The 19298-nt window shown below is 41.9% G+C and overlaps 1 protein-coding gene across 9 annotated transcripts in view; it reads right to left on the reverse strand.

Moving 5' to 3' along the window:
* Positions 1-253: 253 nt before the first annotated feature.
* Positions 254-19298, reverse strand: part of rbms3 (RNA binding motif, single stranded interacting protein) — a 257723-nt gene continuing 238678 nt past the window's right edge. For 8 of the 9 annotated variants that reach the window (XM_067497291.1, XM_067497282.1, XM_067497274.1 and 5 more), the window contains 4 exons: positions 15818-15928; positions 9477-9566; positions 7806-7930; positions 254-7082 (listed from right to left, as the gene is read on the reverse strand). In XM_067497291.1, the coding sequence (XP_067353392.1) occupies positions 7079-7082; positions 7806-7930; positions 9477-9566; positions 15818-15928 (330 nt within the window). In that variant the 3' untranslated portion in view covers positions 254-7078. Of the gene's footprint in view, positions 7083-7801; positions 7931-9476; positions 9567-15817; positions 15929-19298 lie in introns of those variants that run through there. The other variant, XM_067497318.1, reaches the window with a different exon arrangement.

A 19298-nucleotide genomic window follows, 5' to 3' on the forward strand; every position in this document is an offset into this window, starting at 1 on the left:
AGGTGCCATCAGGCTAGAGGATAATAGTAGGGTTTCCTATTGCTTCCCTCTGTAATTTAGTCATATAGATAATAGAATATGGGGAACAAGTTTGCTGCGTGTGTGTGTGTGTGTGTGTGTATGTGTGTGTTCCTGGAGGATGCTTGGTGCATAATAAACGTTTTCATAATAACAGCTCTAGGGCAGGAAAACAGCTAGCTTGTGATGAAACAATCATTTGTGGTGCTGATTGAAAGATAACAGTGCTGCTTGGTGCTTTTTCCCACGTTTTTTTTTTATTGAAAGCTTCATCAGAGAGAAAAAAACAACTCATAAAACCCAAGTTAAATCCTAACATCCACAGATGTACAGATAGTTTTTCAAAGATCACACACACTGAGCGGCGTGTGTGAGGCGTGACCATGTCCTCCTCGGTGCTGAAACACAGAATAGTGAAAAACCAACAGAAACAAGGAAAAGAAGACTAACTTAAAAAAAAAACCAAAAAACAAAAACGCTCTGCTGCCCTAATAAATAGTTCCTGTTTTTATCTAGTATACGAGTCCCGTGCCTAACACACTTTCTGTGCTCGGCTATATCTCAATAATTTTGTGGGCTATTTCCTAGTGATTGTTGGGTTTTGTATTTCTCAGGGAGCTGTTTGAACTCCACTAGAGGTGTGCAGGGCTGGCTGGCTGGCTGTCTTCGCTCCTGGGGTTGTGTGGCCAATCGATAGCTCTCATCAAAGGTAGAGCGAAGCATCAATTAAAAAGCACAAGGCCTCGCTCTTGAGGGGGGTAGTCGGAGCAATTTTTCCACTGCATTATGTGTGTGTACGTGCTGGTCTGTGATGAGTTATTGAGCCTGGGTTTTCCCTTACACTCTGCTGTGAGAGTAACTCTGAACTACTGTTTTCCAAACACATGAGAATCGATGTGAAATGGCCAAAACTCTGTTCACAAAGGATGAATCCACAAGAGCCTCGCAACAAGTGAGTATGACATGTAATATGTGTAATGAGTTTGCGCATGTGGCAGTGTGGAAGCCACACTACATTAATGACTTTCTGAATCGTGTCAGATTTACAGATGGCGGCAGTGATTGTGGGAAATGGTGAGTTGGGGACGGATTTAATAAAAGGCAGTGAAGTAAGCACCTTGCCTCGAAAGACTGACACAGGAGAAAACTAGGATATAGATACAATCTCAAGAGCTGCATTTATCAGGTATTTTAGCAGGCTCACAGAAGATCAGATTTACTTTGTAGAGATTTATGAAAAGAGGACGGGCCGGGAATCTAGTGCTGCTTTTCCCCACATTTTGCATGGATGCACAATATTGCTCCTTCTCCCATCATCAAACAGTAGTGAGAAATATTTGGTTCGACCATCTTGGGACAAGAGATGAGTGAAGTTTACTGCATTACATCAAGTTTCATACTGTCAGACAAATACTTTTTTGATTTTTTTTTCCCCAGGTAAAAACAGCAGATAACAAGATTGCATAAACTTTAATTGAACTCTCTGGCACTACGGCAGCAAACAGTTTCATCCTGACCCTTAAGTAGGGCCCAGCGATGCTCATCAGTATGAATTACATGTCAACAAGGACATTAACCCTCCAATCTTCTGTCCCTGCTGAGTGACATGGTAAAAATGTGTCTTTTAATCCAGAGAAAAATGTATTATAACAATATTTGCAAGCAAGTGCAGTAAAACAGGGACCTGGTGGCAGAATCGTTTTTCACAAATGATGCTGACTGCTTACATATTTGTAAGTCTTCTTGCATGCCAATGCCTGGATTGCAAGTTGGATGTTTGAGTCGATTTATGAAGCATCAAAATTAGACAACATGATTTCATGTTGCAAACTGCAGCTTGCATGTTGCAAATTGGGTGAACTGGGCCCCTGGATTTCTGGAGGCTTGTCAAATAAAAACATAAGAATGGAAGGTGTGGAAAATGATGAGCAACTGTATAGAAAATAAGAGGAAATTGTTCTAGGTTTAATTGTAGGAGAAAGGAGGAGTGTGTGTCAGTAATTAGAGAAGGGTCGAGCGGGGCCACCTCTTGGAGTCCAGCACACACACAATACTGCTGCATGAAGACAGAAACTCCAGGCTATTACAACTTCTGCCAGCCAACGGGAGTTAATGAGGCCACACACACACACACACACACACACACACACACACACACACATACACTCTCTCTCTCTCTCTCTCCTGGTTTGTGCTGACACACGAGGTGACTGGGAGCAGAGGGTTTCTGCCTCAGCCTCCTTAAAATTGCAGGCATGCCTTATGTGAACGTCCACAAACATATTGGTATTCTGAAAAAGTACATTATGCCATTGTGCTATTAAGAAAACATTTCTATTTGTTCAGTTGGGTAATCTTCCAGATCTCTGTGAAACATTGGTACCATGCACGAAACACCCTCCTTAACATCTATTTCTTTCTTGGATCTCCATTAGCAAAATAGAGCTGATATTCTTGTGCATTTTTTCCATAATCTCTTGGCTGTTTGTGATCCTATTTCCTATAATGCTGTTACTATTGAATCTCAGGCTGTTTGAGGGACGCTCTCTCTCTCCAATGTGCAACTCCTGCATTATGAGTTCTATTAAGCTTAAAAAAAAAAAAAAACGCTGTCTTCTGTACTCAGTTATAAGTAGCTGAGTTACAATAGAATTCAGTTATAAGTGTGCTGTATTTATAACCTTGCTAAGAGATAAACTGTTGAGTACAACAATCCTAACACACACACACACACACACACACACACTGTTTAAACTTTCATTATGTCTAAAATTGGAATGAGATTTGAAATCTTGATTTGTTTTTGCACTGAGTGCTGCGGATCTTGCGTCACACAAATATTAGCTTAGTACTGGTGGAATTTTAGTGTAATTAGGACATTAAATTAAATGAATTAAAACTATTAGTTTATGCAGCAGGGACGAACAGAACAGTGAGGGAAAGACCAGGGAGCTCTAAAACCTAACTTTCATCAGGTAGACATTAAAAACTGTAACGTGGCAGAGACCTATTCATCAGGACAGAGCAAATCACGGCCTAAAGGCAAGTCACAGTAAATGCTGAGGGGAGGATCAGATGAAAGGAAATAAACAGCTGAGCGTTCATTGGATGACAGTTTGAGGCACATTTGTCTTTTGACCTCCGTTGGTGGATGGAAGACAAGTATGCGCAGCGGGTATTTACAGTGTGACAGAAAAAAGCGTGGCTAGCTTCAGGAAACCTGTGTCTTTTGTGTGCCGTCAACTGGACAGCTGGCCTGTAAGGTGCGAGCGCAAAACGCTCGGCGGTGGCTTAATCATCATGAAGATCAGTGAACGCAAACGAAGGCACAAGGCCGGGACAGCTTCTCCTTTTAGCACCATAGAGTAACTTTGATATTGTGTAGCATTTCTTAGCAGAGTTCCTTGACAAATGTTTCCATGTGCTTTCCTTTTTAAAAGGCACTCAATGCACAATCTGAATGTGTCATACATTGCAGCGCTTGATGACACAGCTTGCTTGTAATGTGCACAACATGCCATCATCACACAAAATGCACTGCTGGACTTTGATTTGAATGAGTCACATGAACCACAGGAGCTCAATTGCAATTGTCACCAAACAAAAAGCCCCCTCTCTGTCTGGAAGAAAGGGGTCTTTTGAGGGACACTGGAGTGGATCCTATTGCCCTGGAGGGAGACAAATTGGGCCCTTCAAGCCTCATTGCGAGAGTGACTGAAATTGGTTTGTGGTTCTGCTTCTGCACCATCCAATAAAGACAAGAAACCTCAGAGAGACGGTGCAAAAGAGGGGAAAGAGGGAGAGAATGACAGCGAGGGAAAATGAGAGCAAAGGAGCCTGGCTCGGCCGTGGCACATTAATGGTGCCAGTGAAGCAGGGAGAAAACCGGGTCTTTTTAGTACAGTAGCACCACAGTCGGAGTAGAGCGGGCAGGCATGATCGAACACAGCATACACACAGTGCTCCTGACACACACAGGCTGCTGTAATGGGGGCAGAAATGGCTACTGTCCCACAGGCAATTTCTTCAGGGACAATCCTCAGAGATGAAGTCACTGAAAACCTCACACAGCTCTGGGATGGAAAGACGGGATGAGATGAGATGGGACTGACACTCGGTGGTGGGGTCGAGGAAGAGGCTGCTATCATCTTGTTAGGACTGGTGAGTAGCCTAATTAGTTCCTACAGGTGTTCTGACACCACCACCCCCCGCTTGAACGGGCCAAATGGTCAGGGGCATGTTCAAGAGAGACGAGTCCTTCTGTAAACTTTAATCACAGTTCTTCCAGGCCTTGTTAGTGTCACAAAGGGATGGCAGTTAAAATGCAAACCGGAGTCAATTTAGCTTCTCTTCAACTGTGTTTTAAAAAGAACAGTGTGACATTTGTTCACAATAACTTCCTGGTGTCTCTGCAGGCTGTCTATTATCCTCGCAAAGACGGCAAGAAAGTCACCAGCAGACATCACCTCATAAAAGCACAAGGAATCATTTTTACACTTGTTTTTCTATGGATTAAACAAACCACATTCTTATACACACACAGACATCCAACAAACGGCTGACCTTTCGATGTACTGGAAGCATTTTTCTGTTACCTATAGACAGAGCCAGTCTAACGGTTTCCCTGTTGTGCTATGTCAAGCTAACCAGCTGCTGGCTTTACAGTGGCTTCATATTTACAGCCCCATCCCCACATGAGACTGATATTGATCTTCTCATTTAACTCCCGGGAAGAAAGCCAATCAGCGTACTTCTCAAAATGTTCAAGTGTTCCTTTCAATTTCCACAACTTTCTGAAAGAGATACACTTTTAAAGACACTTTTGCTGCCAGATACATTTGATCAGTGCCATAAAGTTTATGCAATCATTGCTAAAGACTTCAAAGAGAGTTTTGAACAGTTTTGTATGTAACTGACAACTTACCGGATGTAAAATATGCAGTAAACGCCACTCATCTGCCAATCTGTACACATAAGTGTTCAGAGTTACCTAGGTTTGTTTACATGACCAACTAAAATGAAATCCAAAAGCAGCAGGGACTCCGCTCTCAAGCTCAGTATGCTGAGAAATGGCTGAGTTAGTTGTGGATGAATTAAGGAGATAAAGAGACAGAGGACAGAAATCACTACGGAGATGAAGCTGGAAGCAATGCAGTGACAACCACAGAGCAAAGCAACAACATTCCCCAATCTGTTTCCTAAAGTTTTCCCTGCAGGATCTGAGAGAGAGAGACAGAGAGAGAGAAAGAGAGGGAGGTGGAATGCACCCACGATGTGTGGAAACATTAAAAAAGTGATGAGACAAACTGCATAACAAAATGTAAAAGACAAGAAGAAGAGGTGAAGAAAAACTTTTGTCAGGCCACCGGTTGCATCACACATTTAAATACTGTTGTTGTGATGTATATGTGTGAGTTGTAAGTGTGTAAATGTTTAGGTGTGTGTAGATATGCATGTGTGCGGTGTGGTGTGTGTGAGTGTGTGTGTGTGTGTGACAGCTTGAGCAACCGTGGAGAATTAGCTTAAACCCGGTGAAAAGAAGATGTTGGGAAGGATAGTAAGGACTGGTCCGGCCATCAAGGTCGAATAAAAAAACAACAACAACAGCAACAACAACAACATCAACATTAACATCAAGAACAACATCAACATCAATAACAACAAAACCAAAGTGAAAATTTTAAAGGAAAAAACTAAACAAAACTCTGGTTCAGAGTGTCTCTTCATCTTTGGTATAAAAATGGCCATCCATGGGCTGCATTTGATCCACGACTAGGAAAGACTACAGAAATTGTCAACAATTTCTTCTATTGCTTTTGCACTGATTGGTTTAAACCGTAAGCTCCTACTGAATCTACTGTTTTTTTATTTCATTGCCAGATTTTTTTTTTTCCCCCCACAGTTTTTAGTTTTTTTGTTTTTTTTTTCTTCTTTTTGCAGTGTGACAAGCAAAGCGGGCTAAAAACATCTTAAAGCTCATAAAAAAGGTAAAATGTGGCAGATAAAAAGCACTAATGTCATTGACAGCAACTTTGCCATGTAAAATAATAATTATGATAATAAAAAACAAGTTCAGCATTTGCAACAGACTGCATCCACAGTGCAGCATGTTTTCTTATGTTTTTCTTTTCTTCTCATTGTGAAAAATCTCTTCAGAGCATCTTCCCCCCTCGAGTCTTTTTTCCCCAACAGACATTTTGTTTTCTTCTGACACTTAGTTACCTCTGACATAATAATTATCAAAGTTTTCTTCTAATGAAGAAAAGAAAAAAAAAAGCTCTTCTCTATTAAATCTGTACAGCTTATGTGATAGATTCTTTTTTTTCCTCTTTAGAACAACTCATCCCGTGTCTTGTACCATCCAAGTGGTCCAAGAGACTGATTTCGGTTGCTTTTTTCCCCCCTAACCAGACGACAGATTTTAACTCTGTAAAAAGATTCTGGCGCCCTTCAAATTAAGGCCATGAAGATTCAAGAAAGAAAACAAAAAACAAAAAACAAAACAAACACTTTTTGAATATATCTAGAAAACTAAAATTTAACACTACAACTTAAAAAAAAGAGTGAAAGGAAATTGTAGCTTAATATCTGAGGAAGACAATCTCTGTGTATCTCAAACTTGACTCCCCTTTTCTAATTACAAAATAAACTTCATCACCTACCTGCACATTCAACCTTTTTTTTTTTGTCGTCATTTTTTAATCAGTTTTTTCCTCTTTTTTTTTAAGTGGTTGAGAATTTTCTTTGAGAAACTTTTCAAGCTTCAGCCCAGCCCTTCAGCCAGGTTCCCAGACTAAACAATTTCACTTCTTTGCACTGTGCCCAGCAATTTCCCCATCCCCTTCCTCAGCACTGTTTGCCATCTTCTTGTGTTTTTTTTTTTTTTTGTTTTGTTTTTTTTTTCTCGTAGGCCAGGTAGGAAATGAAAAAAGTGTCTCTTTTTTGGTGCCTGGGCAATCTGGAAGCAATCTCTTTCTTTTCTCTTTTCCTTCACATTCACAGTGCAGCCACCTTCTGTCTCAAGGCAACGCTGTCACAGGAACATTCGCTCAGGCCATTGCTATCTGATGAAAGAGGAGAAAGAGGAGGGGGTGGAAGGGAAGGAGGGCGCAGTTGTAATCAATATTACAATATTACAAAAACAGATGAGCAATAGAGTTGACAGCTGACATCCCAGAGAAGAGACTGAAACAAAATGAAGCACGTTAAAGAGTTTTGATCAGGTCAGAGAAGTAAGAAATTTGTTGTCGAAATGACAGACGAATGACAGCAGCTGTCAGGAATCATTGGAGTAATTTTATAATGGCAGTGCCTCTCTTTGTATTTTCATTTTACTGTCAGTATTATCAGTAAGTAAGTAAGTATCAGTAAGTATTAGCCTGCTTAATGAAACCACATTTGTCAAAGAGAAATGCATTACAGTTTCACTGACTTTGTAACAAAATCTTGTTGCTAAATTAATTTGAAAAATGGAAATGATCTGCTATTGCAGCATATATATATATATATATATATATATATATATATATATATATATATATATATATATATATATATATATATATAAATAAATGTGTTATTGTATTATAACAGGATAAAATAACCAGATAGGAATGTCTGTTTTTTATTTGCTACTCAATTGTGCAGATAATAATAATAATAATAATAATAATAATAATAATAATAATAATAATAATAATAATAATAATAATAAATAAAATAAAATAATAATAAAACTAACTCAAAAGAATACACCCCATATCCCAGAGGTGAACAGTCTGACTCACTTGGACTGGTATGAGTAAGCAGGAACATGGTCAGCAGCACTGTCCACCTGCATCTGTTGCTGCTGACCAGCCACCTCCTGTGACGAGGGAGCCACTGTCTGGGGGGAGGCGTCTGTCACCACTCCCTGAGGACACACACGCATGGGAAGTGTTGGAATTTCCTGCTGAAGACTATTTTATGTAACTGTACAATTGTACTTCTGTCCACTCTGTTAATATATATGTACAACTGTCCTAAAAGAAGAAACTGTACCTTGTTGCACTTCCTGTTTTTTTTTTTTTTTGGTCCATTGTTGTGTAATTTAAAAAAACCTGTGGCTTTGGGGATAATCATCATGTGGTGTAGAACATATACAGATTTTAAAACCCTGTGAAACAAACCTTATATTTAATGAATAACATATATTTGAATAAATAACATATATTTGAATATTATTTTGCACTCTACAGAAGATGTACCAACTGAAACTGTGATTGTTAACATAACCTGTGAAGAGTCCATCATGGAAAATGTAAGTTGTGGGGGCCAGAATGTCTTACAGTCAGTTACAGTAACTTTTCCAACGTCAGTTCATATGAAAATGCACTTTAAAAAGGCAAAAATCTATCTTTATTTTAAATGTTTACTAAAGTGTGATTAAAATGGTTTAGTGTAAACCTCCATGTTGGAGGTGTGTAGTGAATTTATCACAACAACCCCTCAGCCTTTTATGCGTCTAGTATTAGTGACAGCCCCATCGTTGAGTCATCTCAATCACCTTTAACAAGCTCTCAAGGATACTGCGTCCTGCCCATACATCATCCCTCCAGACACCGGCAGATATACACCCCGCTGCTGACGCCGGCACTGACAGGACGACAGTGAGGATGAAACCGCTAAGAGGCGCCGTGGGCTACACTACAACTACATCTCTTTCCTCCATCCCACTCCTTCATGAGGAAGCTGGCAACTTTCTGAGGTGGGGGAGTCTGGGAGGAGGGGGAGGAACGACTAATGAGTCTGTCAGGGGAAACTGTCATTGTCTGTGGCTGGTGGGCTAACCAGAGCTCCGTGGCTGACGGATGCGTGTGTTCCGGATTCCTGCCTGCCCAAACTGGCCGTGGGGGGGTTGGGGAGAGAGCGAGAGACAGCACCGCCGGCACTGTGTCTCACTTGGGCTCCTGTCATCTGATACACGGCCGATAGTCCATCTGAATACGACCACACTGTCAGCCGCCAGACAGCTGGTCCGCTCTCCTTGCGGGCCGGCCTGCCCGTCCTCTCCCCATGTTCATCATTTCTCAAGCTGGACTGCACGAACCTGCCAGGAGCTCCGACAGCCACTGAAGAAGTGACAAAGTCTGCCCTGTACTTCAAACGTCTTTTGCAAATACTATAAAACTTCTGACTCATCTTGCTTTGTCTGCAGTTTTCACCCTTGTTATTTGCTGGTGGTGCAAGGCCATTTGTTTAGAGAGAATAGGAGCAATTTACAGCAGGCTTCAAATGTAATCTGTCTATTTAATGACTGTTTTGGTCCACTGATCTGGTGAACAGGTTTAGAAATGGTGGAGTGAGTGCTTGTGGGTGTAAGTGAGTGGGCTGTCAGCAGTAATGATGTCCTCCTTTGGGTAAACATCAACAGATTTTTGATGACTGGTAAGTACCGTGTGCATGCGTGTGAGTCTTACTTCGACAGGGACGGCTGTTGGAGGCACAGGAGTGTACTGGGGAATGTAGGTCCCTTGCATAGGCGCTGCGGCAGCTGCAGCAGTCATGTACTGGAACACAAACAATAGACACACACATATCAAAAACCCTGCACATGATCCTGTTACACACATTAGAAAAAAAAGTCTAAATCCCATTTTAGCCAATAAATACTGAAATCTCAAACCCTGACATCACAGTTCCCTGGAAGTCTCACTCTGCAATCATCCCAGAAACCATTGTAAAATGAGCTTGTTGTACCAACAGTGGCCTTTGGGGGGCGCTGAAAGAATATGTGTGCATGCTCAACAGAGCAGAGCAGAGCAGGTCATAAGAGAGAGTGTGTGTGTTTGACAGAGGAGGAGGAGGAGGAGGAGGAGGAGGGGGAAGACATGTCCTGCTGTTCCACTAAGACATCACAGGCAGGGAAATGCACCAGGCCACAGCTGAGAAAAAGATGAAAAATAAAAAAATAAGCTAAAGGTACTGAAGAAGAGTGAGGATAGAGGTAGCAGGAGTTCCGCTGCCTGTGGCCTATATTCCTTTAGTCATGCCTGCCCCGGCTTTTAACCGGGTGCTAGCTGACTCCATGATGGCCATTTTACACATCTGACACAGGTTCAGTTACATGACAGCCACAGAGCTTTCACATGCAATATAAATGAGGACACGGCACTTTGTGCAACGCACTGGAACTTGCTGTGAATGCTTGGTGTGTGTGTGTGTGTATGTGTGGTGAACATGCGTGCCAGTGGAAGCCTGATTTGCCAGTATGTGTGCTTCTTTTTAATTAGCGCATGCCTGTGCATAAAAGATGATTAATTTGTCTGTCCATTTGTCTGTCCAAGTATGCACGCACTCGTGTGTGCTCTCCTGTGTGCAGCTGTACAACATACATGCGTGTCTGTGTGTGAGGACAGACAAAGACAAAGAGGCTTGGAATGATAATGCTGCAGTACAGCACCAACAGATGTGATCTCAGATAAAAGCCCCAGACTGCCTCTCCTCGCCTTCCTGCCACTTTTCCGGACCAAGGAAAAACGGAAGTACAATCCCCTTCTTTCTGTCTTATTTTTGTCTTCGCCTCTCAGTTCCCCTGCTAGTGCTAAAAAGCGTGGCGGCAGTATGCAGTAGGAGGCAGTAATGGAGGGGCTGTGCTGGGCTGCGGAGCCTTTTCTTGGCCGTGGGCCCGGCGGTGCTGGTGAAGTGTCATTACCGGCAGCGTTGCTAATGGATCGGGTACGGCTCCACCGCTCACCGCTAATGAGAGCAGCTAAAGGCCATGGACATGGGTGATTAACTCCCCCACCATCACTACACATGGCCAGGAGGATGCCCCGGGATGGATGTTAGTGTGTGTTCGTATGTGAATGTGACTCTGTGGGTCTCCATGTGTGAATTTAAGGTTATCACACCTTCAGAGCTGCAACACTCAGGATGGGGTGAGGCAGCATACCCAGACTTCCTGACACATTACCACATTACCTCTGTGTGTCATCCCTTCTTCCCTCTCACCTAACTGTCACTTCCCCCTCTCTCACCCCCTCTTTTTCAACCTGCTATCGTTTAAAAGGGCCTATCAGATTGTTGAAGTGACCTTCTCCCTGGTGAATTCAAACCATGCATACCAATTTTCCTCAGGTCTGCTTGTCTTCCCATTAACTTATTCAGCCAACTCACCTGTGAGGGCTGCATAAAAGCAAATGAAGGGAAGCAGGAGATAATTAGCAATATCAAAATCTCCCTCTTAAAGGGAGAATGTCCATTTGAAATGCTATATTTCTCTGCAGGATGGCACAAGGAATTTAAATTGGATTTAACAAGAACATTTAATAAGATTTTTTCTTCTACCATAACCATTAGTTAACCTATTTAATGTGGCAGGTTGAGCGGGGCATATTTCTGGAGTTGCTGCTGTGGCAAGTCAGGAGAATGTCAAGACTGGCTACAGCGAATAGGGTTGCTATGGTGATAAAGATGATTTTTGTCCAATTCAACTCTTAATACTTCCCTGTCCATAGTCAGGGGACAGGTTTGGGTAATGTAAAGCATCCCTAATTGGCAATAAATGGTGTTTGACTCTAGGAGTCACACACACAGCCACACATATACATCTGTGCAGATGAACACACACGTGCGCGCGCACACACACACACACACACACACACACACACACACACCTGTGTCTGAAGCAGATGGCTTGCGCGTACGTTTGATGAACGCAAGGCCTGAGTAGCTCCTTAACGAGGGTGGTGTGAGTAGCCTGCTTAAGTCTCTTCTCTGCCATCACTCTCCATGACATACACCTATATTAACTACAGTATAAAGTCAGACCGCAATGCAGCAATGCCAGGATGAAAGTCTTGGACAACACAGACAGAACCACTCTGGGCCTCTGCACCACAGTGAAGTACGGTATAAGATAATTTATGTGTGGTGAGTATTAGGATGATGGGGTAGTTCACTTCCTGCCATCAGTTTTCCACACCAACAAGAATTTCTTTCTAAATTCTAACTCGTTTAAATGTTCAAATAATTCATCAACCAACTCTCTGTCTCTCACTCAGTCTCAGTGTCTATTTATCTTCTTCTTGTTGACACGCTGTTCTGTCTCATCGTCTGCAAGGTGGAGGATAACAGTTGGTCAAGGCAAGAGCATCCAGCTACTCAGTGCAGGTTATTAATGGCAAGGCAGCGTCGGGATGGGCTATGATGACTATTGATCTTTGGTGTGGGGCTCCAACACAATGGGAACCACTGGAGTTTCACACCAGCAGCTATGAATCATTGTGCTGTACCATTTCACCATGAGAAGTTGTCGATGTCTTGGCCCCTCGGCTTTTTAGTTGGCGGTAAAGTACTAAAAAAATGTAACAGTGTGCCAGCAAAAGGTAGGACAGGAGAAGTCCATGTTTAAAAATATTGTATGAGGAAAACATGCCTTCAATGAGGATGCACATCATACAGTATAAGAGGAACTGAATCTAAATCTGAATTTCTATGAGGTGTTTACATGTGGTGCTCTTTAAGTCTAATAGTTTTTTTTTATGTAATTATATTTTTGTGTATTTAAATGTATACATTTTAAATGTGAAAGGCAAAGTAAATTTAAGCCATTTGTTGCATTCATTGATTTTTCTGGCCATTAAGGGGCAGAGGAACAAGCTGTAAACACTACACTGACATGTAATCACCTTATAAAGTTAGAAAATGTCTTAGCAAACAGCTGCCTACACACACTCAGGAGATGTGCGGTGAGACCAGCATTAGCTTTAGTCATATCTTAGCTAACCGACTAATACAAGTCCAATATTCTCTGTCCTTTTAGTCTGTTTGTAGTTTTTCTTTATAGTAAATATTTAGAGTGCTAGGCACAGGATTCAATGCAAGCTTAAAATACAATATAAAACTTAACAAAAAAGAGTGGGTATTCTTCCACTGTAGCTCTTGGCGACAGGCTCTTAAACACGTTGAAAATTCTTTGTCAAATTACCATACAAGCTTGCTTCTTCCTTAGTAACTGTTTGCTGCTACAGGAAATCACACCCATGTGTCCACATGTGTTACTGTTTGAATGTGATGCTTGCTCAGTCAACTTTCATGGGCGAGTAAAGGTTAAACATAGCCTGCACAGTAATGGAAACAGAGAATAACATGCTCTACTTAGACGTCCCAGTAAAAAAACCAAGGGAAAAGGCTCAGATAATAGAGGAAAGCGCTTCACACAAATCTGTCTTCCAGGGACACTGAAGCTGTCAATCACCACTGTCACCATGACGACAAAGTCCTGGGTTCTACATGCAATGACAGCAATAGGATGGTGAACACAGAAGGAAGGTCACCTCTTGTCATGTCTAACACTATGTCACTCACACACGAATGCAGACACTGACGTGCCTGAAACACACGCAGACACTACCACTGAGATGACAAATAGAACATGTGCACATCCACACATGCTCAGTAACTAACAGGAACTAGCAAAGCAAGGCATGACAGATAGGCTCCTGTTAAGCAGCAAAAGCTGTAACATAGTAGATAAATCAGTAACAGAGCAATATGCACCAAACGTGGTAAAATAAATCAGTGCAGAGCATGGACGGCATGTTTATGTGTGCCATCTATAAACAGTGAGCCTGAGGTTCTTCGGCATTCTGTAATAAAGTTGTTCATGACGCAGAGACACCAGACTATAGTAGTTGTTCAAAACAGAACATTTCTGGTGAAGCAGCTGAATTCCAAAGCAATGAGCATGAGACGGCACTGATCCATGTTTCCTCATTATGAGGTGAGGCTTTTCTCGCCACTCCTTTTTAAGTGGCCCAAACTTCCGTGCCGATCTACACTTTCAATGATGCAAAACAACACAGCGTTCTCGGAAAGCTATAGTCACCACACCAGAGTAGCTTGGGCGTAACCGGGAACATTTGGTTCTCTTCTTGGAGGAAAGAAGAAAGCCACAGCCATACACAAACAGCCAAAGAGTCTTGGAACAACCAAAGGGTATTCTGAGGTGTGGCTTCTCGTTCAGCAGCCAGAGCCAGTCGTAAGAAGTTGTTGACTTTGGAGACAGTACTCATGGCAGGTGCTCATCTGTGGCGAAGGTTAAGTCAAAAAAACATAAAAACATAAAAACAACTTCACCACATGTGTATACAAATGAGGAATGTGCACTCAGAATTTTGTGGTGTCAAGTCCAGTTTACTAAAACTGATTTCTAAATCTTTTTTAATCAATGGGGGCACTATTGTAGGTTTTTCATATCTGGCTAAAGAATCTGTTTTATAGGGAGCATGTCTTAATTCTGGCAGCACGGTGGTGGGTTGGATTCCAGGTTCCCCCCCACAGTCCAAAGACATGCATGTTAGTGTAGGTTAATTGGTGACTAATTTTTGCCCATAGGTTTGTGCGAGTGTGTCTGCCTGTCTGTCGGTGTGTCTGTCTGTGTTGGCCCTGAGGAAGACTGAAGTGCTGTCCAGGGTGGGCCCCGCCTCTCACCCAATGACAGCTGGGGTAGGCAGCACCCCCACGACCCTGAACAGGAACAGGTTAAGATAATGGATGGACGGATGTCTCAATTCCCATAGATGATCAAGTGTGGCACGCCATGTGTGCAGCTCAGCCATACAGAAGTTATGCTACACAGCACATCGCCTCAGGAAAGCTATGCAGGCAGAAAGGCAGTTAGAGTAAACCCGAAACGAAATAAGAAAAGAGCTTTAGCCCACTTTCTCCCATAACACAAGCCATCAAACATCAGAGGCCATCATCATAGATTAGCCTGTCTCTAATCCTGGCTGTTAGCACAGCTGGGACAGATTAGGGAGGGGCCATTCCTGACAGAGCCAACATGGCGTCACAGTTGCTGACAGCTCACCTGGAAACACATGGGTATCTGTATAATACAGTACTGTTTCAATCATACACACACACACAGAGATCAAACGTGCCGGCTTGCCTGCCCCCGGGCAGTGGGGTTAGGGCAGGAAGTCAGGCTTTAGAACTGTGTGACACCTTTAAGTCGACTTGATCCTGAAACAGGGGGGAGTTCCTGGTTTAGGGGGCAGTAAATGCGACTGTGACTTTGTGTGGAATGAAGAAATGTGATCGTTGATCGCTGAGTGACAGATTTGACATGTAATTTAGAGAGTGAGGGGGAGAGAAACAGAAACTAAAGAGTGAAAGTAAAGAAGGTGGTGAACAGAGAGGCCTGTCACACGGTTAAGCTTCACAGGAAATCTGTTTAATGTGGAAGATCAGGGAGGAAATATGCTCTCTCAATGTCTGGCAGTGAATGCCGGCAGTGTAAAACAAATGATACGGCATCTCCGTGGCACAGCACATGTGGACGACAGCCTAAGAAAGTTTGGCTTTCATAAAAGGAAATGTGAAATCCATCCCAAACGCCATTTTTACTTGTTTTTTGAACTAATGAATGTTGCCTAAAGATAAAAGGCACTCGGTCCTTTAACCCACAACTATGTGCATGTTAGACACCCGGTGGTTTTTTTCTCATGTCAAATTTTCTTTTTCAACTGACAACATTTACATGCTGTGCATTGATGAAAATAAATAAAAAGAAGAACAACTAGTTATATTTAAATACATGGATTGTAAGAAGGTATTTGTAGTTTATAGGCCTGAAGAAAATACTCAAACCACTTAAAATGGTATTTACTACATTTGTATGACTATATTAACAACAGCATAAAGAACAATAACTCCGATGTTCTCTCTCCTGGATTATGGCAACTACACAGGCTTGTGTATGGGTGTTTGAGTAATGTGTGTAGTTCATTTTAACACAGCATGGAGTACTCACACTTCCTGTAGTGCCCAGGGACAGATGGTTCATCTGCTGAGTGAGAGGGCCCATCATGCTGGCAGGCTGCATGGACATAGTGTGGTCCATGGCTGGCGTGATCACTGCACCCTGGTGGATAGAGGAAAAGCAGAAAAAAAAAAAGGTGAGACATACAGTAGGAAGGTTGTGTACATTTGATTCCCATTAATATTTGCAAAGCCAGTCAGTGACTTTGAATGCACAATATTATGCAGTACTTAAACCTACGATGCCACAGTTATTTGATTATGCATTATACTTGTGTCTTAACTGCTTAACTACCAGAAACCCAGATATAGGAGAAGAGATGATATCATTAAAAAAGCAGTATATGTAGAAGCAAAGAAGAGTCAGGTGAGTGTAAAGGTAACTCAAGGGCAACATAGCCAGAGAAGAAAGAAATAGTGTCAATAAACAGCACCAGAACACAGGGACAATTTCAGGATCAATACAATACTTTGGACCATCAAACTTGTCAATATCTGATGCTGATGTATCAAGAATATGGGCCTCTGTGGTTCATTGATTGCTGAGAGAAGATGCTCTCAGAGCACCTGCCATCTCTCTGCCCGTCCCTCTCTGCCTCTCACTCACTCACTCACTCTCAAGCCTCCCCTCAGTATAATGCGCGGCATGTTTTCCCTAACGGGCGAATGAGAACGCTAGAAGCTTCTTTTTCACGGTGCAGTGGAACATGAGGGAAAGTGATGAAACCATTGTTGCTCTTTCATCCCTTGTCATGATAGCTCCATTTACCAGCACTGAAGCCTCGGTAGGAACGCATTCAGAACCAGGCAGTTTTCCTCCTCTCGGCTTGCCTCTCTTCTCACTTTGTGTATCTATGTGTGTTTGTGGATAAGCCTGCATCACACTGTGTGTGTAACGGCCTGACAGTGTGTATGTGTGAGTATATGAGTGTGCAACTCCGTTAGTGTATGTTTGCAAAGTGTGCGCGCACATGTGCGCAACCCACTGGTACCTATGTGTGGGCCTATTGGAGAACAAACTGTGCAGACACAGTCTGTCAGAATCGCTCTGCTTGTCTACTCCCTGCATTCACAACACAGTCAGCTAAGTCGCTCTCTCCACTCCTCCACTGCTCTCCTCCTCCCACTCGGGAAGTAAAGTTCATGTGATCCTTCCTGCAGTAGCACCGCCAAACAAAAGGGAACTGGGTGTTGATAAAATATATTGATAAAATTATATTGATATAATTGATTAAAAAATGTGTTTAATTAATAATACACACTGGAAGACACAGGAGCTGAAGCAAAGCATTTCCATCATTTAAGCAGATGAGCATAAAGAGCCACAAAAAGATAATCACTTTGTTTGAATTGGAAATCATACAACCTTACACTCCCTGAATAAAACATAAGCCCTAATTTATGCATACTATGGACTCTTTAAGTTGGCTGGTAGTTACTAACAACTTAGAAAGGACTCGCATACAATCCTGATATCATGGTCCTATTTATAAGCTGAAAAAAAAAAAAAAAAAGATTATCAGCCTTCAGTGTCAGAAGTGGGCTCCATTAAGGGCGAATGTTTGAAGGTTGGCGTTACAGAGGAATCAGGTTATGGTTAGTGGAGTCATGGTGTGACATGAGAAGTATGTGACAGAAATGCAAACCTGTTGAGGAGGAGTACAAAGGAGGATGGCTTGGGATCTGTGGACTCAAAAGATTCTTCAATCTTCCTCCTGGTAAAGGTATTTAGTATATATGGGTTTCTGTATTTCTGTTAAATTAAACAAGCTAAACACAACTCTTGCCAATAAAGAAAGCCATTGGACACAGACCACACAGACAAAGGAGTGTAGCGTAGTGGAGTAATCTCCAGGAGTCCAGCATAGTTGCTGGAGATCGGTCACAAAAAATTACAGAGCTGAAACTTTCAGGTAACATACAAGATCCGGATATAAAAAATGTTTAAGTAACATGATCATTTCTGTCTTATTATATATTAGATTTTTATTACTGATACGTTAATGTGCAAGTAGTATTTTTGTGTTGTAGCTGCTGGGGTCTACTTTATATGCTGTAGGGTGTTTTAGCGGAGTAAAAAGTAAAATCTCTACCTGTTATATGTAGAAGTACAAACAAGCACAAAATGGACATCTTCTGTTCCACCACTGGCTGTGATAGAGGGGAAAAGAGGAGAGAGAACGAAAGACAGTGGGAAGAAAGTGGAGAAATGATTAAAGAGGGAGCTGATGGAGGTCATGAGGAAGACGGGTACAAGGACAGGGAGGGGAGAAAGTTGGGGAGAAAGGCTGGGAGACACAGAAAGAAGCCAAGAGAAGCCAAAGAAAGATGGAGAAAAAAGAGAAAAAGTGAGGAAGAAGGAAGGAAAGATGGGAGAGAGGGGGAAGCAGCAGGAGCGGTGGCCTACCTGTTACAGATTCAGTCTCTGACAATGCCTTTATAATGGGAAAGAGAGAGCAACGGAAAGGCTTAATTCACAGACGTGTCAGGGAGAGTTAAGCCGATTTGTGATTTCGATTTTCTGTGTTTGTGAGACTGAGTGTCTGTGAGAGAGAGATGGTTTTAGTGTGTGTGTCTGCCTGTCTGCGTGTGTGTCTGTCCACCGTTAGACTAGAGTTGAAAGAAAATGAGAACTATATGTTTGGATTTGTCTTCTGTGCATGTGTCCATCTGTGTGTGAAACAAGGTGAGAAAATGGATCTGTTGCACACAGAGGTAATGTTCATCCCAATGTATGGTATGAACATTTTTTGCTGCATTTGTGCGTTTCTGTTAAAAAAAACATGCTTAAGATGTTATCGATCCTGCACAAGACAGGAGACAAATGATGTCAGGTCCCAGGTTTTTAAATATGTTGATTTACGCTCAATGACTGAGATCATTTACAGTAAATACGAATTGTTGTAAAAATCTTACAACCAACAGTGTCTTTTAATGACGGCTCATTACAAGTAAATAGTGAATCTGTGACTGATGGAGAGCTGATCGGTATCTGCTGATATTTATTACTTGGTCTGCCCATTTAGTGATCAGAATTAACAACAGGAAAATAGCTGAGGCAAATACCTGTGTCACACAGACAGTGACCATTTTTACCACCGGATCCATTAAAACTAAAGCATCTCCACCACAGGCAGAAGGCTGTGAAGGTAGTTTACAATCATCGACTGAAGATGCAGTCAGGTGGGCAGTTGCTGCTCCTAGCATCCAGTGATGACATTTTAAAAAAAAATAAAAGTCCATTATTTCAAATGATTTTAAGTAATGCATATTAGTAGGATTGTTCCCGAAATAAATTGAATGTAAAATATTAAAAATAAAGGCACCAGGAAAAGTCCCTGTTAGTGGTAATTTGTTATTTATACCATTATTGGTGAGTTAGCACATAATAATGTTTAGAAAAAAATAAATAAATAAAAAGAAACACTACATTTCTCAAGCTGTGTGTTGTGTATAAATAATTTCTAGCCTTT

Source organism: Channa argus, chromosome 1, assembly GCF_033026475.1.
Source record: "Channa argus isolate prfri chromosome 1, Channa argus male v1.0, whole genome shotgun sequence".
Taxonomy (NCBI): domain Eukaryota; kingdom Metazoa; phylum Chordata; class Actinopteri; order Anabantiformes; family Channidae; genus Channa; species Channa argus.